Below are 21,449 nucleotides of genomic sequence, written 5' to 3'. Positions count from 1 at the left end.
AAAGGGAAATGTTACTCCCATTTCTAAGAAAGGGAGAAAGGAGGACCAGGGGAACTACAGGCTGGTGAACCTCACCTCCGTGCCTGGGAAGATCATGGAGCAGATCCTCCTAGAGGCTATGTTAAGGCACATACAGGATAAAGAGGCAATTTGAGACAGCCAGCAGATCATGCCTGACCAATCTAGTGGCCTTCTATGATGGAATGACAGCTTTGGTAGATGGGGGACAGGCTACGTAATCTACCTGGACTTCTGCAAAGCCTTTGACATGATCCCTCACTACATCCTTCTCTCTAAATTGGAGAGGTGTGGATTTGAAGGATGGACTGTATGATGGGTTAGGAATTGGCTGGCTGGATGCAGCCAAAGGGTTGTGATCAATGTTTCTGTGTCAGGGTAGAGGCCGGTCGCAAGCGGTGTCCCTCAGGGGTCAGTCTTGGACCAGTGCTCTTCAACTTCTTCATCAGTGACACAGACAATGGCATTGAGTGCACCCTCAGCAAGTTTGTGAATGACACCAAGCTGAGTGGTGCATTCGATACATTGAAAGGGAAGGAAAGGAAGCCATCCAGAGGGACCTGGACAGGCAAGAGAAGTGGGCCTACGAAAATGTAATGAAGTTCAACAAGGCCAAGTGCAGGGTGCTGGGGTAATCCCAGGTATTTACAGAAAATGGGAGAAGATCTCTTTGAGAGCAGCCCTTCTGAGAAGGACTTAGGGGCCCTGGTGGACAAGAAGCGTGCTTGCAGCCAGGAAGGCCAGCTGTGTCCTGGGCTGCATTAAAAACAGGGTGGCCAGCAGGGAGAGGGAGGTGATTGTCCCCCTCTACTCGGCTCTTGTGAGGCCCCATCTGCAGTACTGCGTCCAGGCCTGGGTCCCCCAGTACAGGAAGGATGCGGAGCTCCTGGAGCGGGACCAGAGGAGGGCCACTAAGATGATCAGAGGGCTGGAGCACCTCTCCTGTGAGGAAAGGTTGAGGGAACTGGGCTTGTTTAGCTTGGAGAAAACTCCAAAGAGACCTCATTGTGGCCTTCCAGGGAGCATATAAACAGGAAGGGGAACGGCTGTTTATGAGGGTGGATAGTGATAGGACAAGGGGGAATGGTTTTAAATTGAGACAGGAGGGGTTTAGGTTAGATATTAGGAGGAAGTTTTTCGCACAGAAGGTAGTGATGCACTGGAACAGGCTGCCCAAGGAGGTTGTGGATGTGCATCCCTGGAGGCATTCAAGGCCAGGCTGGATGTGGCTCTGGGCAGCCTGGTCTGGTGGTTGGCAGCACTGCACATAGCAGGGGGTTGAAACTAGATGATCATTGTGGCCCTTTTCAACTCAGGCCATTCTATGATTCTATGGTGTCCACCATAGTGCCACCACCCATATCCCCACTGCTGGCCATCAGAGGGGTTCTAACTGGTAGATATAAACTAGGAGAAACAGGGCAGAGTCATTTACAGCTGAAGCTTGGGTGTCAGAGCACCACAGCACTCTCTCCTAAGGACGTGCATGCCATTAGCTGTAGCTACTCAGTAAACAAGAGCAGCACCCAACTTACATTCTCATTTCTCAAGTTCACGTTACAGTGTAAGACTTAGCAAAGCATAGTTTTATATGCTAATTTCCTTACGGTAAAACCCTTACTGTATGTTGTTCATTGATATCAAGCAGTGTACATGCAAGAGTAGACTAATATGTATATATTAACAATTTTATGGGTTCAAGAATTACAGTGTGCTTGCTTTATTTAGGTGGTAAACTTTTTTAATGAGTCTGGAGGGTGCTTTACATGAAAGTAGTGACTCTATCTTGAAATCTCTTTCCATGTTTATTAGAAATGTGTTTCACTTTACCACGCAAAAAAGCCAAGGAAACATGCAGCCTTAAAGTCTAATGAAGTAGTTACTCGTGCAGTCAAAGTTCATAAATTTTAAATACATTTAATTTATAAATTGGAAACATAGCTTGCACTGGCTTTTTCAAGATTATTACTTTCCACAGGGGTCTTAGGCTAGTTGTCAGGTCAAACTGGTTGCCTCTTTTCTTTCAAAACTGAGGCTAGATCTTCACGATTCACACACATTCACATTGATGCTTTTCAAGAATAAAATAAAATGTAAAAAATCAGTTATCTAGAATATTAAAAATTGTAACCCAGCCTGTAGCCTCTTTGTTCTCAACTCAGATAAGATTTGCTTTGGAGCTGACACTAATAGAGAGCTCTTTCTCCTGGCGAGAAGCCCTTTGTCCCCCAGAGATCTCTTTTTTGAGCTAATTGCAGAGTGTGTTACCTGCAGCAGCAGACTGAGCCTGACTCCAGTCTCACACCAATAAAATCTCAGTACCAGGCTGGGTCAAGAGCCCAGCCCTGGGAAGAGAGAATTTAGAGAGAGAAGGGGTAAAACAAAGACCGCAGCTCCCCACTTTTGTTCTTTGCCCTCTGCATTTGCTCATCTGTCCCTCGCAAGACACTTAGCACAAGCTCTGCCATAATCAGTCTCCTTTGCAAAGCAGTCTCAGGCACAAAGCCTGCTGTAGGGAGGGAGGGCATCTGGTTGTCCTCTGTCTGCATCAAGAGAAGCCAGGTATCCACTCAGCACCCATGGGGCACCCCACAGCATGGTGAAGCAGCAACTTGCCAGTGGCTGCAGGACCTGGACAGCTACTTGGTGGCTGGGAGATGATGGACGTCGATGCCGGGGCTGCAAATAATTTTGTGGAGATCTTACAAAAACCAGAATGTGCCTATGGTAAGGGAAAGTGTCAAGCTCACCATACCCAAAATCATGATTTTGGTGTTAAATTTGAGTTCTCTTCAACTGTATTGCTATGAAAAGAAGCTTTGGGGGGATGTTGTCTTTGGGAACTGAAGGGTATCCAAACAGGTCAGTTATACCCAAGCCATTTCAAAATGTTGTTTTCCCATTTGGCCTTTGGTGATGGACACACCACAGTACACTCAGTACTCCAATGCTTCAATCTCCTCTATCAGCTAAAGTTTTTTCTAACAGGTGTTTCTCATCAGGGCCATTGCTGCACCATACACCCAAGTGACTCCATCCTCAGCCACAAGGACAACTTTTGGAGCTTCTGCCAAAGAAAGCTGTGAGGTGACACCACCTGAATTCCTGGTATGTCTCTGCTCTGCACCACTGTGCCTCCCACCTCCTCTATCAGTCAACCCAAAAGCCCCTATGTAGCTGCAGAGCCATCAGCATGCATCAGACCTGGCCAGCGCAGGGAGCAGGGCTGGTAATTGGAAAGGGGAATTGCAACGCACCAAAGCTTATCAGAAAACAGCTGGGGAGAGCTTAGCATCCCTCCTTGGGGCCCAGAGTCCCAAGTGGATTTGCAGCCTCTTGTTTGGCAGGATAGCAAGGATGCGTGTGGCTGCTCTGCTTGGAGCAGTACAGGAGCAGAAAACCAGCATTGCCCCATGCTTAGGGCACCTACAGTCCCCTGATTTTTCTGGGGTAGCCTTAGGCACAAGGCACAGCACAAGCAGCTATTTTCTGAGGTATCTTTTACTCATTAACTGGATAGTCTAATTATAGCTCTGACAAGAGCAGGCAAGGGATGGCTGGGTTTTTGTGCACTCCTCCCAACCATTCACATGCAGGCTCCTGCCCAGGTGACATCAGATAAACCAGTTTCTTGGTGCCACCAACATGGGTAAACTCAGGACTTCAAAGCCCAAATCCTTGAACAGGAATTGTTCTCTCCCATTGTCAGAATGGGTCCATCAGGAGCTCCTCACCAGTCCTCAACCAACACTCCCTCCCTCATTCAAAATAGTAGGTAAATGGGAAAGAGGGAAGGCACCTGCAGGAGTTACACCAGTCCTTCCCTCTTCCTAGTTACACAAGAGTTGAAAAAAGGTGGGTAAATCTGCACTTACATGGTGCTACATGCAGCTGGTCCAACAAAGAAATGGATGTTTGCAGATATTTTTTTATCATACTTAGGTAAAAGAATGTGGTTATGGTCTCTTGCATGTTGATACACAACGTCACTTGACAACTTATTACTGATTTCAATCATTGTCCATCAATAACCAAAAAAAAACAAAACAACAAAAAAAAGGCTTTCCAGTGCAATGAAAGCTCTGGATAGTCTCCAACACTACTCAGAGAAGTCTCCCAAGAGATTTGCCATCTCTGCTCAGGAACTCCTGAGCTTACCTTTCTCAATGTGATTTCCTTGGAGTGAACATAAGATCCCACATCCTACATCTACAGTAACTTGCTTGCCTTCTATTACAATACCTGAAGCAGCACAGTGTATTACAGAGATATAAAAGCACAATACCTTCATCAGAAGTAATCTGTGAATGGCCTCACATTCATCCTCCTTTGCCCTCAGACAATTTTTCTCCATAGCTGGAAATATAACTTCCTATTTGTTCCCTTGAGAGAACGGTATGGGACAAAAAGATATAGTGAGCAAATATATGGTGGCAAAGCCAAAGGAGTGATGCTCTTTTGAGATAAAATTCTCTTTACTTACAGCTGAATAGACAGAGATTAACTTATAAGGATTCCGGGCTCCTTGCCAATTCCTCCCCATCTGCTTGTCAAGAGCAAATGCTGTGTTATTCGGCTCGACGCAGGAGCAAAGAGCAGGAAAGAGGGCAGTGGGCCATGGCCATGGCTTCCTGTAGGCATTTTTGCACCCATGGGAGCTGCTTTTCTCTGGAAACTCCAATGCTTCGTATCAGTGACAGAAGAGGGCCAGAGTTGGCTTGCCAGCAGTGGTGCATGATGAGAGCACTGTTCAGGAAAGAATATGTGGATAGAGGGGGAAAGAAGGAAGATGCATATATGAGGCCCCTAAAAATCAAAGGCAGGTATGGGGAATCAAGACAGAAAGAACAGAATAGAGCTTTTCCATGTTCCTGGGAGATCAAGGTAGGTATGGCATCACAAGACACAGCCTCAGAGACTGCTGGAGCCATTAGAAGACTTAGTAGTTCCTGGAGCTGTATCACAATGTCAGCAGTATCCTGTGGAAAAAAAAAAATAAAAATCAAAACATTAAAAGATCAAGCCTATGAACCACATACCCTTATGACAGCAGCTGCCTCAGTCTCTGCATCTTGTCTCATGCATCAGAAGGCAACCCAAAATGAGAAGCAGCTCTGAATGAGCAGCAGACAGCTGTATGACATTGTCTGCTCCAGTCGCACATTTGGAAGTGAAGAAGTCTGGACTGCATGTCTGTGGGATGATCTGAATATCTGTTGCTATCAAGTGGTTTGAAAATTGCCCAGACCACTGGGCAGTTACCAATTGTAATTGCTTCTGGATTCCCAATTCTTAGCAGGCTAAGCCACCGCAGATTGCTCTTATTTTGTCTTGCAAAGCCTCTGGAAACTTTCGGATTGTGCTACCTTTCATCTTCATGGTGGCACTGCCCTGTATTCCTTCTTGTGCAAATAAAACAATGCCAAATAAATGTCTCTTTTTGAGCAGCCCAAAGCAACACTTACAGACCAAGCCACCTCACAGGACTGTTTACTGATGATTTTTTCTTGCAAGTATCATGAGATTTGCCTTGTTAGCAAACTAACACATCAGGTGAGATCCTTTTCACAACAGCCTCTATTTTCTGCTCCTATATGGTGGTCGTGTGAGGTATGTTAGCTGATCCTCCCAGGTGATGACTTCCCATTATCAGAGAAAAAGTCATTCAGAGCACCTGTATCTACTCACCAAAAAAACGGTAAACATTTGTGTCTCTCACATATTACATGTACTGACTTTTTTTCACATCTTTGTCCCACCAATCATAAAAACCAAAGCAGCAATTTAATGTTTATCTGTAATCCATGTAACCTTACTAGCTTTGCTGGGTACGGAATACATCAGATGGGATGTAATTAGCAAATTCTAAAATTTCTCTAATTTATAATAAACTTGTTACACACAACAAAGGTAACTTTCCTGGGTGAAGTTTTATGCCAACTTTTGACATTCTAATCTCGTTGACTGATATTTTAATTAACTTTTAGAGTAACCTCCATTTCATTTCTGATTGGGACATAATGATAAAAATCTTAAAAGCATGCAAAGTTACAGCTGGGCCCTGTTCTCAGGAGATCTTACACAGAAGTGAAGAGGAGGACTACCTGCTCCTGGCACTCTCCTTCTGACATCGAAGCACCCCTCGCAAACTGCTTTGCAAAGGACAAAGCCTGCACCTATGAAAGAGGTCTGGTTGCAAATGAGGTCAAAAACATTATTAAAAGCATTTGAGGGTGGGAGCAGACAAAACTACTTATTGCAGAACCCCTACAGGTCACCCATTAAAAAAAATGCACCTCGTGATTTATTTAATCATTCAAATGTTGGCACTCAGGGATCTCAACCTTTAGACTGTAAATGTGTACTTCATCATTGAAGCAGTTGCAATAGTTTTTCTGGGGTTTCTCCTTCATCTGAGAAAACAAAAAGCTTTATGTAAAGGATCTTAATCTTTTCATTAGCAAAGGTCAGGTCTGTATTAAGCAGCCTTGCAAATCAGGTTCCATTATACAATCACATAGCATTGCTGTGAAGACAAAGGTGTGTGCATGAGACTACAACACCAGATGTGTAATATTATATTGTTTTGTTTGTTTGTTCATTTTAATTTGGACCATATAATTATTCTTGTAGTAAAAAAAAGGTACCCTGATTTGTGCTGTTTTCCCTCTCTTTCTTCTTCTTCTGCTCCCACACACTTACCCAATCCCTTGCCTCCTCTTTCCCACTTTACAGTAGTTTAATGAAGACCACATTTCCCAGGCACGCCCAGGAGAGTGTCATTTGGGACACTGCTAAAAGCTTTACTTGTATTGCTTGCAATGCAGAAATGAAGCCACCTTTTGCACCATCATTTTCATCATCGGGTCATTAAAGATCTTCCTTTGCAGCCATAGCAGTCTCTCCCCATGCTTGCTGTGCCTCCTGTATCACAGCAGTTTTTCATCGGATATTCAGTGTCTCTTCTAGGAACTGGCAGTTCTCCAGGGCACCTTTTCCCATTAAAATTCCTTTCCACAAGACTGCATTTAGCAATTCTTGGAGTGGATTGAAGACTTCTGTTTTAAGTTCATTATTTCATTGCATTCACTCCTTTCCCTCCTGAAGCACAAGAGCTGAGCTGATTTGTGACCACTTCCACCCAGATCGCCTTCCTCCAGCAACAATCTTTCAACCAGTTTTCCCACATTAGACAGCAGCAAACTTAAAGCCAGTAGGTACAGCCTCCTGTCACTGGGCACTCACTCTGACAAAAAGCCACTCTTTATTCCTGGAACTTCAGGGACAGGCTGCATGGTGCAGTCCCCTCCCAGACGTGTAACTGGGTCAGAGTCTGATGTTGTCAGACGTATCTACAGGAAGAGTGTGCCTCACTTCCCCTAGTCATGGAGTGTAAGCCTGCTGCATGCTGGGACCTAGCCCAGGGAATTGGCTCGCTGCAGCTGAAGTGATGGGCTTGCAGCTTTGCAAGGACTTTCAAGAAGGAAACTCCTGTAGGAACTGAGAGCCAGCTTAAATGCATCAGCTCTGTGCTGTCTTCTGTTGCTGTAAGACATAGGACGTAACTGCCTGGAAGCAGCTGGATCTGTGAGCTCTAATGCTGTGTTGACATCCCATTGACCCCTGAATCGAATGGGTTTCTTTTCCCAGTAGTGAAACAATCAGAAGTGGTTACCAGTTTTGCTTGGTTCTCATCTTGGATGCTGAACTTCTCTCTGAAGTTAAGGGAAGCGGCACCAGCAACACTGAAAGTCAAACACAGGTTTTCTTAAGAAAGGGCAACAACGAAATCACAGTATATCATTTCTGAAATGCAGAACTTAGGAAAAAAAAAATTGCCCTGCATTTCTCCCAACAAAAAAGCCCCTATTTGCCACTGTTAGGGTGAAGACTGAGAAAATTATCTTACAGTTCTACCCACATCACCTTACATGGCATTTTAAACACGATAATATAAAAACTCGCCATAATTTTTCACTTCCAGCTGTGAAGTTCTTTTACTTCTTTTATTTCCAAGCAAAAGGTTTAAAACAGTTAAGTAAAGCCCTTTTAAGTGTTGGATTCCACCAGAATTAGAGGGTTAGGTGCACTGAATTACCAGTACCATTTAACACGCATACTGCTTCTTGCTGCTCTCTGTCCTGCTTTTGCTCTTCTCAGGCCATTTATTACCTTCTTTCTTGTTCCCTCTTTCTATTTCAGACTGTGAAGGGGAGAGCAGAGTCTGACTCCTGCAATGAAATGCTTCACCTGCGGAGCCTGCTGAGAGTGAAATTGATAAAGTGCGGTACCAGCTCAGGCAATTTCACTCACAGCGGGCACTTGCAGGTGAAGCACTACCACAAAATGGAGCAAGGTTACTCACTCTCCAACTTCCAGCACAGATCACCACCTGATACCTGTGTCTTTCACAATCTTTCCACCCGTTTCCTGCCAGGCACCAGTTGTTCTGAGCCCACAGCAAGAGGCTTGAATCGGCTCTGTGTACCAGCTCTCCACAGGCCACCTTCCCCCCACTGTCATCCTGGGGAGGTCTGCGGCCTGGCTGCCTCTCTGAGTGTCACAATAGTGCCACAGAGTGGCCCACCACAGCCACCGGACAGGACAGAGACAACACATAGCTATTTCTGTAGCATCTCATGAGCGTACCAGCCTGATGTGTGGCATAATTTAGGGCAACCTATGCATCATTTTATATGGTGGCCCCTGCAGTCTTGCAACACACGTTAGGTCCCAAGGGATAGGAAGGGACAACACCATGCACACCAGCCTCACTTTGCCCTGATCCCACTTCCTCTGCTGTTGGAAAATCCAGTGTATTAGAGGACAGCTTTTCACAGAGTTGAGTTTTTTTCTTTTATTTTGATGGGAATATTCCTAGATTTGTCACTGGGGCTGAGATTTTTCTCCCATACTGGTAGCGTGTGGAGTGGTCATGAGAGAGGTATGGTGACACAGAGTACCACAGAATCACAGAATCACAGAATGGCCAGGGTTAGAAGGGACTCCAAGGATCATGAATCTCCAACCTCCCTGCCACATGCAGGGCCACCAACCTCCCCATTTAATACTAGACCAGGCTGCCCAGGGCCCCATCCAATCTGGCCTTGAACACCTCCAGGGATGGACAGGGCATCCACAGCCTCTCTGGGCAGCCTGTTCCAGCACCTCACCACTCTCTCTGTAAAGAACTTCTCCCTGACATCCAACCTAAATCTTCCCTCCCTCGACTTAAAACCATTTCCCCTTGCCCTGCTGTTATCTACCCTTTCAAAGAGTTGACTTCCCTCCTGTTTATGGGCTCCCTTTAGGTACTGAAAGGCTGCAATGTCACCCCGCAGCCTTCTTTTCTCCAGGCTGAACAAGCCCAGCTCCCTCAGCCTGTCCTCAAAAGGGAGGTGCTCCAGTCCCAGTAGGCAAACTGAACTCTGCCATCTCCTCTCGTTTCCAGTACTAGGAGTAGGGGATGAATCTTAAACACCTCCAGATTTAAAACAAATAATACAATTTAAAAAAAAAAATCACAATTTATCTGTCAATCTAAGATACAGTATTTCATACCTGAGATCAAAGTATTTTGAAATCTAGGAAAGCTTAAACCTTTATAGGAAAAGATCGTGCTTGCAGCTAGATCACTCTGATAATAGCGATAATAGCAGAATAAAAAGCCATTACAGATAAATTTTCTCATACTCCAGAGCATAAAATTCCAGAAATAAAGAGATTTCTGAGAAAATCCCTTTCTAAGCAGCCCTTCCTATGGAGCGCTCTACAGTCCTTGTTGGAAACAGAAGACTAGACAGTATCAGGCATCTGGTAGAGCATTCCCTATAGTACTGCCTAGGGGGAATTGTTATAATAAATACCTTCTACATGAGTCAAAAAATGTTCATTTACAAAATTCAAGGACTGAAATTAAGACCTAAGAAGCTCAATGCACGCTCAATGTACCTGAACAGTTGGCTCCTAATTTAGCATATAATTCCCAACTGAAATCCACAGAAAAACTCATGTCTCAAAAGCACTAACTGCTTCAACTTGTTCACAGATCTTGTCTAGATCAGTTGCAATCCAAATTGGCTCTGCAGCTCTTACAGCATTGTTCCACAGGGTTTCCCATAATCTGAATTTCACAAACACGATTTGTTTTACGGTGGTGCAAAACTCACTACCACGGTCTGGACATGAGTAAATCGTCGTCCATGAATGTGGAAACTGAATGTGTTAATACATTCTGCCACAGAAGTACAAAGAGCAGTGATAAAATACTTCAAAAATCTGACCATAGATTAATTGGTAATAACCAAATGCATGTTTCCACTTAAGGAAGAGAATAATTCGATACAGATTATTACACATTTTTTTTCTTGCAGCTTTTTTCAAAAATCTAGTTTAACTCTTGTCTACGATCCAAGAAGAGACTGTTCAGGAGAAAAACAAAAACACTCCTGTGGCTTCTTCATAGACAGCCTCTGGACAGCATTCAACTCCCCCTAGCTTCCTTCACTGACTGATATAAGTCTATTCCCAGATGCTCTAGGATAGGTCAGTACCCAGATCTGAAGTCTCTCAGAAAACAGTGACCACCAGGAGTGGTATTTAAGCTTGGAACTGCAGAGAAACTACTAATTACTGACCATGCTGACTGCTGAACATGTAACCAGCTTAATTGATTTGGGGGTCATAGAGCTATTAAAAGAAAGCACTCCCCTTTGGTTTATCTGCAAGCATATTCTACTTCCTCCTGTATAAAGGTTTGTTTCTTTCTAATTCCTGTAATTGGTACTAATGGTAACAACAATTACATTATTACACCCTGAGGGCTGAACAGGCTAATTGGTGTAGGCCTGCTCCAAACACGGCAGGCATGGGCTACGCAGGCAGCAATCTTCCCACACTTTCTTTTGTGCTGGTTTAAAATTCACCAGAGACACCACAGAAACCTTACATAGAGTAACTGCTGAAAACAGTCATAAATTCAGCTGCTCCCAAGGCCATTACCACTCAGTCTGTGCTAGCTGGTGCCACGTGCCTCCTCTTCCTCCTAGAAGAGCTTGTTTTACATTTGCAAGGCATTGCCACATCTCCTTTGGCACACTTACTTCTCTGAAGGCTCTGCCCTGTTGCCCAGGCAAAGTGGTCAGCTGCGCTGAATTTTGCCTTAATTAGGAACAATGGCTGCACAATCTTTTCAGCATTTTCTGTTTAGATTTACTAGTAGTCTTTACCTGACAAATCTCTTTTTAAATTCAGTCATTTCTTTGTCGAGTCAGATATCAGGCTTCTGGCACATTTCTTGCATCATCTGAAATAGTGCGAAAAAGGACATAGGTCTTCTCGTAGCATACCAAAAGCTGAACACATTTGTGTTAAATATTAATCTGAGGCAGTTCATAAAGACACAGAAGGTGCTGAAGTTAATTCCTGAGCAAAGATTTTTTTTTTTAAAAAGCAACCAACAGATGTGCAAGTTGTAAAACCAAATAAACACAGCAATGACACCGCCAGCCAAGTTTCTGTATTCTGTGTAGTTAGTCTGAATGCGGCATTGACTGCTAATCTAGGTAAATAGTTAGGTGGTGAATGGCTTCAGGGGAGGATAGGCTTTTCCTGGAACATAGCTGCCATGCCCTGATCCAGACAAGAAGTATACGTCACACACCACCAAGCCCAGTAGAGTATTCCAGGGTTGCAGCACAGCTGCTGCAATAGTGCCAGGCCAATACCTACCTGCCAGAGAACTGTGCCTTAGGAAAAAGGGCACAAAGCCAGCAGGATCTCTGCTCAGCACCTTGCTGGCAATGCTACCATCCATCTGTATGAGCTGGAGTACGCTCAAGCCATGCCTCCGTTCCCACCAGACCCACAAATAACATGGTTAATGACACATCCTTATTGCTAAGGTAGCTTCTTTTTTTCCATCTACAGGATGAAGCTCATCTTCCTCCTCAGCTGCAACCCTGTTCTGCTATCGTCTCAGTGAGGAAGCACACAGTCCCCTCCATTTTTAGGATCAAATTTCTCTAAAAATTGGCCTCCAATCATTTGCAGAAGTACTTTACACACAGCAGGACTGCATTGCTCAGATCTCCTTAAGCCAAGGTAGTATCAGGCTTCACAAACCATAATCCTTTACCTGTTCTATCTGCAAGAAGTTCTCAGGCACACTTGATATATCTACTGGGAGAAGGAGGGCAAAAGGTTACAACAGTGACCACTATAACGTCATCTCTGTCACTGTACTGTCATCTGGAACATCTTTAAATAGATTTTCATCTTTACCTCATGATGTTCTCTCCCTTACCATTCAGTTCCCAGAAAAATAATCAAACTACCACTCTAAGGGCTACTTATTACCAGGGTGTTTTCCTAAAAAATGAATTTATGATGAAGTTGCCAGAGATGATTCTTTCAGGAGAGGAAAACAGAGCAGTCATTTACAAGACACTTTCTATATTTCATATGTTTCTATACAGCAGAACTCATCTGCAAAGAGGGAAATTTGGATTCCAGTTTCTGTTGCAAATGTTTGCAGTAAAATAGAGGTTTGTGCCCTAAACACTATGCAGGAGAGTAATCCATAACTATGTGCTCACACTCTCCACTGCAGGTAATATGTATCTGTTCCAAAGTGGAGCAGCCTCCCTGCAGCTTGGTGTATAAGACATTACTGTGAGAAAAGTGGGTTTCGGTGCTTCCAAGCAAAGGAGAGAATATACTGGGAGAGGATACAAAGGCCTTTTAAAAGTTTGTTTTTGAAATGAACAACCAAACTATAAGAGTTGTGAATCCCTGTAAGAAGGTGGCAGTCTTTGTGGTCCAGACGTAAGCAGCAGAAGTTGACAACAACCACAGTAGTAATAAAAGTTATTCTGAAGAGTTTCTGATAACAAAAAACAGACAGTATTTTTCAGTGACTGACACTCATCTTTCCAGCAGTTTGTGATGACCCTATATTCTTTTATTTGTGTTTTCTCATCATAAGAAATTCTGAGTGAAATAACATAGGCTGTTTTTCTTGCTTTAACTTCTGCTGATTTATTAATCTGTGGGATAGTAATTCTCTGGTGTCTTGCGTAATCTTGGCATTTCCCCTGATAAAACCTGTGATACTTGTTCTTCTGCTACTAAAAACACACCCAACTGCGTTGTGACCTATGGCTGTGAAAACTGCAGCAGGGGGAGTCCAAGAAGGGAAAAACTCAACCAAATTCCCACTGAACTTCTTGTTAACCTTGAGGTCTCATGCAAGCCAAAATCAGATCTCACGGACCACAGCTATTTCTGGGATATAACCTATGGTTATAGCTGTTCTAAAAGAGCCACTATATTGAAAGAATAATGCAGCATACAAGCTGCTTTTCCACGTTGCCTTTGTAGGGACAGAAAGGAAGGAGCATCACAGCATACAGTATCATATGCATCTCAATGTTCTTTGGATCAAGAGGCAGAGCACCCACTACAATTTCTTTGAGTCAGCAGGCTTTGTAGTCATGGAGGTAGAGTAAAAGGAGGGATTTAAGCAGATCACAAAGCACACCATGACTCCTGCTCTTCATGAAGCTTTTGGAGTGTTCTCAAGGAAGATGAGGATTAAATGGGCAAAGGCCTTTAAATATTCTCTCATGTAAAGGAAAGGAATTAGGTCCACAAAAGTAATTTGCTTGGAATATTAACCTGGGAAAAGGGAGATACGTTTGAACTCTCTTGTGGCAGAAAAGAAACTGAACCTGGATCATTTACAACCTGATTACCCTAACCATGAGTAATTTTAAATAAAAAGAGAGAACTGGGATTTCTTCTCCAGCTGCGCTTGTCACAAGCCTTGATCTTATAATTGTGCTCTTAGGATATCTACAGGATGAGACAAGTAGGAATTGGACTTAGGAATAAGAAAGCTAGATGAGCAACTTAAATTTCAAATATGTTGCATTTATAAATATCTAACATATAATATTTACATTATAAATTAGCATACATTTATATTAAATAAGAATGGCATTTGTGATGTAGAAATCTATAAAAATAAACTAAAATAAAGTAAAAGTATATTGTGTAATCTAAGTGCCCAATGCTGTGTCTGGTCAGACTCTGGGTAAACTGACCCACCTGCAGGTCCATCCTGCCCACTCCATACCCATGCATTAGTAGTCATAGAATCATAGAATCATTAAGGTTGAAAAAGACTTCCAACATCATTGAGTCCAACAGTCCACCTACCATCAATATTGCCCAGAAAACCATGTTCCTTACATCTACATGTTTCTTGAACACCTCCAGGAACTCAGTCGCCTTCCTGGGCAGGCTGTTCTAATACATGACCACTCCTTCAGAGAAGAAGCTTTTCCTAATATCCAACCTGTACCACCTCTGGCGCAACTTGAGGTCATTCTCTCTCATCCTACTGCTAGCTGCACAGGAGAAGAGACCAACCCCTACCACACCACAACCTCCTTTCAGGTAGCTGCAGAGAGTAATAAGAAGAGCCTTCTCTTCTCCAGACTGAACAATCCCAGATTCCTCAGCCATTCCTTATAAGACTTGTGCTCCAGACACCTTATCAGCTTCATTGCCCTTCTCTGAACACACTCCAGGGCCTCATTTCTTTCTTATAGTGAGGGGCCCAAAACTGAACACAGTACTGAACATGTGACCTCACCAGAGCTGAGTACAGGAGGATGATCACCACCCTGCTCCTGCTGACAACACTATTTCTGATGCAAGCCAGGATGCTACTGGCCTTCTTGGCCACCTGGGCACACTGCTGGCTCATGTTCAGCCAAGTGTCAACCAACACTCTCAGGTCCTTTTTCTCTGCATAGTCTTCCAGCCACTCTACCCCAAGCCTGTAGAGTTGCCTGGGGTTGTGGTGGCCAAAGTGCAGGACCCAGCATTTAGTCTTGTTAACTCCATCTAATTGGCCTCAGCCCAGCTATACAGCCTGTCAGATCCCTCTGTAGGGCCTTCCTACCCTCAAGCTGATTGACACTTCCTCCCAACTTGGTGTCATCTGCAAACTTATTGAGAGTGCTCTCAATGCTCTCATCCAGACCATCAATAAGGATATTAAACAGGATGGGCTACAATACTGATCCCAGGGGAACACCACTTGTGACAGATTGCCAGCTGGATTTAACTCCATTCACAACCACTCTCTGGGCCTGGCCCTCCAGCCAGTTCTTTACCCAGCAAAGAATGTACCTGTACAATCCACAGGCTGCCAGCTTCCACAGGAGAATACTGTGGGAGACAGTGTCAAAGGGTTTGCTCAACAGCCTTTTTCCCTCATCCACCAGGCAAATCACCTGGACATGGAAGGAGATGAGGTTGGTCAAGTAGAACCTGCCCTTCATTAACCCATGCTAGCTGGCCCTGATGGTCTGGATGTCCCACACATGCTGTGTAATCTCACTCAAGATGATCTGTTCTATAATTTTCCATGGCACTGAGGTCAGGCTGAAATGTGTGTCATTCCCTACATCCTTATTCCCAACCCTTCTTGTAGATGGGAGTCATGCTGGCACGCCTCCAATCCTCTGACCTCTTTGGTTGACCAGATATGTGGACAGATGGTAGAAAGTGGCCTGGCAATCACCTCCACCAGCTCTCTTCAGGTGGGTATCATCTAGCCCAATGGACATGTGACAGTCTAGATGGAGTAGAATGTCTCTCGTTGTCTCATTCTAGGCCACCCATCCCAGATTTACCAGACTTCCAGGTCAGGGGGTAGAGTACCTCAAAGATAACTGGTTTGACTATTAAGACAGACGTCAAGAACCTCAACGAGATAGATTCTCTTTTTCTCCTGGTGTCTTAGCAAAAGTTCCCTGTTCATCACCATCAACATTCTTCTCTGCTGGCTCATCTTACAGCACAAGGGAACAACCCACTCCTGCACCTATAAGACTTCCCCTTTAAAGAATAACCAGCTTTCCTGGACCCCTTTACCCTTCAGGACTGAATCTCAAAGGACCCTCCCTACCAGTGTCCCAACTGTTCAAAATTCACCCTCCGGAAGTCCAAGGTAGCAGTTTTGCTGACCCCTCTCCTTACTTCATCAAAAATACACAACTCTACTATTTCGTAGCCACTCTCCCTAAGGCAGCTCCCAACCTCCACATTTCCATCAGTCCTTCTCTGGTTGTGAACAGCAGGTCTAGTGGGGCACCTCTTTTGGTAAGCTCTCTTATCAGCTGTATCAGGAAGCTAACTTCCACACACTTTAGAAACCTCTTAGATTGCTTCTTCTGTATTATATTTCCAGAATATATCAGGGAAGTCGAAGTTCCCTGTGAGAGCAAGAACTGGAGATCGGGGTGATCTCATTACAGCCTTTCAGTACCTAAAGAGAGCCTACAAACAGGAGGGGAATCAACTCTTTGAAAGCGTAGATAGCTTCAGGACAATGGGAAATGGTTTTAAGTTGAGGGAGGGGGGATTTAGGTTGGATGTCAGGGAGAAGTTCTTTACAGAGAGAGTGGTGAGGTGCTGGAACAGGGTGATTCTATCATTTTATGATTCTCAACATATATGTATTTTGTGGGAGGGTCAGGCTGGGGGTTAGGAAAAGGCTCTGCACCAGTGGGCATGGAAGGGGCCCCCAGGAGAGCGGGCACGGCCCCGAGCTACCGGAGCGCGAGGAGCGTTTGGACACCGCTCTCAGACAGAGGGTTTGGGTGGTGCTGTGTGGAGCAGGGAGACGGACTACACGACACACAAGATTCGCGTGGGTCCCTTCCGACTGGGTGGATGCTACTGTTCTGCGATTCTGCACATTCATACTGCTGCTTCTATGGAGAATTAAAACCTGCGCATAGGTACACGCGCACCCGCAATGAGGCACCACGCGCAGCGGGGCCGGGCAGCGCCGCCATGGCAACCGGAGCGGGAGGGGCGCAACCCGGAAGAGAACGCGCAGGGCGGCCCCGCGGCTGGCTCACGCCCCGCCCTCTCCCTCTCGGCCCCCGTCGGGCGGGCCGCTCGGGGTGACGTGTCCGAGCGCCAGAAGCCGGAAGCGGCGGCCGCTCGAGGCGGGGGGCGACGCAGCAGCGACCGTTGGTGCCGCGGGCGCGCGCGAGAGGCGCCGAGGGAGCCGCCCCCCCGCCCCCCTCCTCCACCGCCGCCCGCCCGCTCGCCCGCCCGCGATGGCCCTGCGGCCGCTCCTCATCGTCGCCGCTCTGGCGGCCACCGCGCCGCCTCATCCCGCCGCCGGCTTCTACCTGCCGGGCCTGGCGCCCGTCAACTTCTGCGAGCCCTCCAAGGAGAAGCCCGAGTGCAAGGTGAGCCCGCCTGGGCGGCTTGAGGCCGGGCGGCCGCGTTGAGGCGAGGAGGCCTCGGCGCCTCCCGCGCCCCTGGGGCCCGCCTCGCTGCGCGGCCCGGGCTGCCGGGCGTCCCGCCGCTCTTTTTCTCTCCTCTTGCTACCTGGCTGCCGCCCTGTGCAGTTTGAGCTCGCTGCGGCTCGAAGCGTGACGGCTGACGGTAACGCGTTAGTAGATCGTACTGCTGCCGGCTCCTCTCCCGAGTTACTGTCATCTTACAGACCGGAGCGGCCCGCCCACCTCCTGGCCCTTGTACGTGCTGCACCGAGCGAGAGTTTCCAGCTGATCGTTTGTCAGGAGTTAGCAGCTGCTGGTTGCAGGTTGGCAGGCCAGGGTGAGCGTGCAGTGACAGCTGTAACTTCCTGGCTGTCACGAGTCCACAGCCCAGAGCTTCCCCATCCCAAGCACCCTGATCCTAAACTCTCAGTGATGTTTTAAGTTATTTTCAGTACCTAAAGGGAGCCTTCAAACAGGAGGGGAATCAACTCTTTGAAAGGGTAGATTACTGCAGAACAAGGGGAAATGGTTTTAAGTTGAGGGAGGGAAGATTTAAGTTGCACGTCGGGGGGAAATTCTTTATGTACTGGCTTACTGGTGAGAAAACTGGTGAAGTTTTCTCACTTAACCAAATAGCATATTTATGAGGATGTTGGTTAATGGGGATGTGCTCTTAAGGCAGTTTTTGTTCCTTTGAGTGAGCTTTAGAAGCTGTTTGCTGCTGTTGTGACAGAAATGGTAGCAGCTGTACTTTTCTTTCTCAAGTGTGTTGTTTAATTCTGACTGGTCAAATCCTCTTCTAAACACATAACCATGGATTCCTTCAGTCTTCTTTGCACACTGCTTCTGTCATGGCACCAGAATGCTCTCTGGATGTTGTTTTATAGGATCGTAGAAGTAGTGTTTGAAAGCGACCTCAGGAGATCACAAAGCACAACTTTATTGAAGAAGCAAGACTGCTGTCAGCACAAGACCTGATCAGCTCTGCCCTTATTTAAGCATGCCTTGAAAGCTTCCAAGGACAGCGTATCCACCACCTGTTAAAATGCTGTGCTGCCCTCCTGAAGAAATATTTTTCTTCACCTACAGGCTAAAGTTTTCAAGCTGCACTCTGTAGTTCTTCAGAACATCCCTGAGAAACACTGCTGTTTTAAAATTATTCTGGTTTAGGTTAGGATTGTGTTAGAAGATTTTTAAGCAAAAGAGATTGTCTGCTGTCCTTTTGTTATATGTGAGATGCTTATGGAGTGATCCTGCTCAGGCATCATTGCTTTATTTCTTTTTTCCTCCTTCCTTTTTTCAAAATGTTTGAATCCTTATCCTGAAAATGTATCACTTTATAAATGTGTAATTAGACAGTTAATATAAATCTGTCACCAGTGGCTAGCTGAACATTTTAGGATAACCTCATCAGCTGTATTATTCTGAAAATCTGTTTCTGAGTTAAGCCACTTCTTGTAATTCCTGTAACTTGTGCCAGCCAGGTTATGTACAAAGTGAGATAGAGGCATGTAGTAAGTCTGAATTGATCTTTCAGTTGATTTGCCCCCATTTAGTGTAGTGTGTGGTGAGGAGAAGATAGTGCACAATCAGATAATTGCCACAGCGTAATATTTATGTAAGTGGGTACAATTAAGCTTCCTTGTACAACGTTAATTTTTCATGATTTCTAGCTGAGTTCTTAGAGTTGCCACTGTTGATTATCATTTCTGTAATACTGAGTTCTACCTCACGTGAAATTTAAGTCTACAGACCGCATCTCCAAATAGTCCTGTTTGTCTGTTATGCTCTCTGCGGATCTCCTGTTCTCTCTTGGTGAGGTGGGATGTGATGTTGTTCAGTGGGGCACACGCCTATAGCAGCACAAGAACGATAAGACTCTCAACTTCTCCACCTTCCTCTTGATCAAAGTCAGTTTAGCTGCTTTTCCTTATTTCTGGTTGGAATGTAGTCAGAAGTTGGAAGTGATCTGTGCAGACTGAGGTAGTAATTCTTCCCTGACTATTAAGAGTCCTTTCTGTGTTTGAAAGTAGTTGTGTACACACACACTTTGTGTGTGTATATGTAAAGAAAGAATGTATATATATATATTCTTTCTCTTTTTTTGTATCATCCCTCTGTAAGCCACCGTAACTCACCAACAGCACAAAACCAGTCTGGCATATATATATATGACAAGGGTGCACAAGCCAGAGGTGAGCAGCAAGACTGCATGGCTTAGGGCACTGGAGGAAGGAATGGTAACGTGTCTTTCACTGAGTAAGTCAGTGTAACAGCTCACAGCTGCCTTGCTCCTGACTAGCCCGTGGACAGGAACAGTGGATCATTCAGGCACAGTACCTGGCTGAAGTATCTGAGCAGCAATGAATGTGAACAATGCCGTGTTTTTTCTCCAGAATGTCTTGTTTTGGCTAATTAAGAGTGACTTTGCATGAGGAAGAAAAACTCTCCTGTTGATTTATGTGAGAAAATAGATGGCTTGCTGTTGAGAGAAGGGTCTTGCTCCTTAATGCATTCCGTTTCCTGTCTCCAGCTCTTGCCTAACTGCACAGTAAGATGGGTCAGTTTGCTTCGGTGCTAAAAAATGCCTTTATAAAAGTTTCCTTGAATAAGATTTGGCTTGGGTTTTGTTTTTCTTGTTTTTTCACCATTTGAATGGGTTTACTGTGCAAGTAGATAAATGCCAAAACCAGCTTAAGTTAAACAGTTGAAATACAGAAGGACTGTGGGACTACTTAAGGGAAGAGGTTTTGGTACTAAGGGGGAAGAGAGAGACCTCTCATTAGCAGCAGGTCACTCCACCTGTAATTAATTTGAGTAGACCGCACTTTCATCTGCCAGCAGACTGGATTTCAGGTTCTTCGCCAGAATTTGTTGGAGTTGTTGATAAACTTTTATAAAAAGATGAACGTGGATATCCTTGCCCCATTTTTGGAAAACACTGCTGTTCAAACTTAAAATAGTGTATCAATTTGAGTACATTGTTTAAATCCCGACAGCTGAGTTTTTGGTTGCTTCGGAAATGAAACTGTGGACCTGTACACACGTACTGATCTGATCCATACTTTTCACTGTATCCTTTTAAGACTTCTTGTGCAGAAGTTGTGATGATGACTGCGATAGCTCCAGCTGCTGCATTAAACTACAACTGGCAGCTGTGATAACTGTATTATTCTTGCTATCTTGTAGTCTGTATGCTTATGTTAGCTTTCAAGTGGTTTTGTCATGTGGTCTCTGTTTTCCTCATGCTTAGATAGCATTTAATTTATGGGCCTGGCAGATATCATGCATTATATGAGAATCTGCATTTCAAGATATACTGTAGCCTAATTCTTATTTGTCCAGTGTGGTGAGACTTTAACTTAACTTATTGACACAAGCCTGTGTGTGTGTGTGTGTGTGTGTGTGTGTATACACATATACATATATATATATATATAAGATGAGAACAGATGAAATATAATCAGTGACTCTCTTTATTCTTTCAGTCTGGAATCGAGCTGTTTGTGAACAGGCTTGACTCTGTAGAGTCTGTCCTTCCCTACGAATATACTGCGTAAGTATCTTGTACTGTCTGTGTCGCTCTGGTTTTCACTTCTTCCAACAAGATGAATTGCATCTATCTTTAAGTGTTATTAGTGCCTTGATATAGCGTTTGCAAACGAGGAATGTCCATTTATTTTTCTATTTTAGTTTTTATTTTTCCATTTTCGTTTTTTGTTTCCATTTTTTAATTAAACAATTTGCAAATCTCGAATGAATTTCCAAGACATGGGTTTTTCGTTCCATTTCTTGGTTTTCTTTGCAGATTCTCTTCCTATCTCCCTCTCTCTCTCTCTCTCTATATATATATATTGTAATTTTATAGGGGAAAGTATTATTGCTGTCTTTAGTAGCCTATAGCCAGATGAGTTAAAGTGGTAACGAGGTGTAAACTTTCCATCAATTATCTTAATGAGGTGTTAAATGCTTTCCCGGTATTCATCGTGGGAGTACACAAAATATGTCTGTGCTCTGTACGAGTAGGTAAAGTTGTTGCTTCGAAAAATACTTGGCTATTTGATATCAAAGAGATTAAGAACTAGTTATATCACATCTTAGTGAATACAAGCACGG

The 21,449-nt window shown here is 44.6% G+C and overlaps 1 protein-coding gene and 1 long non-coding RNA gene across 2 annotated transcripts in view; one reads left to right on the top strand and one right to left on the bottom strand.

Moving 5' to 3' along the window:
- Positions 1-1,737: 1,737 nt before the first annotated feature.
- Positions 1,738-17,672, bottom strand: LOC104917428 (uncharacterized). Its single transcript, XR_796853.4, has 5 exons — positions 17,440-17,672; positions 6,721-7,763; positions 4,502-4,997; positions 4,304-4,401; positions 1,738-2,697 (listed from the first exon to the last, which is right to left on the bottom strand). It is a non-coding gene; the product is annotated as an uncharacterized LOC104917428 (long non-coding RNA).
- TM9SF2 (transmembrane 9 superfamily member 2) overlaps positions 16,957-21,449 on the top strand; it is a 26,615-nt gene continuing 22,122 nt past the window's right edge. Inside the window, exons 1-2 of the mRNA XM_085215575.1 lie at positions 16,957-17,297; positions 20,822-20,889. Coding sequence (XP_085071701.1) covers positions 17,163-17,297; positions 20,822-20,889 — 203 coding nt within the window. The 5' untranslated portion in view covers positions 16,957-17,162. The remainder of the gene's footprint in view (positions 17,298-20,821; positions 20,890-21,449) is intronic.

Source organism: Meleagris gallopavo, chromosome 1 (assembly GCF_905368555.1).
Source record: "Meleagris gallopavo chromosome 1, MGAL_WU_HG_1.1, whole genome shotgun sequence".
NCBI lineage: Eukaryota > Metazoa > Chordata > Aves > Galliformes > Phasianidae > Meleagris > Meleagris gallopavo.
The sequence above is the reverse complement of the archived record's forward strand: the minus strand, read 5'-3'. Positions and strand labels throughout refer to the sequence as shown.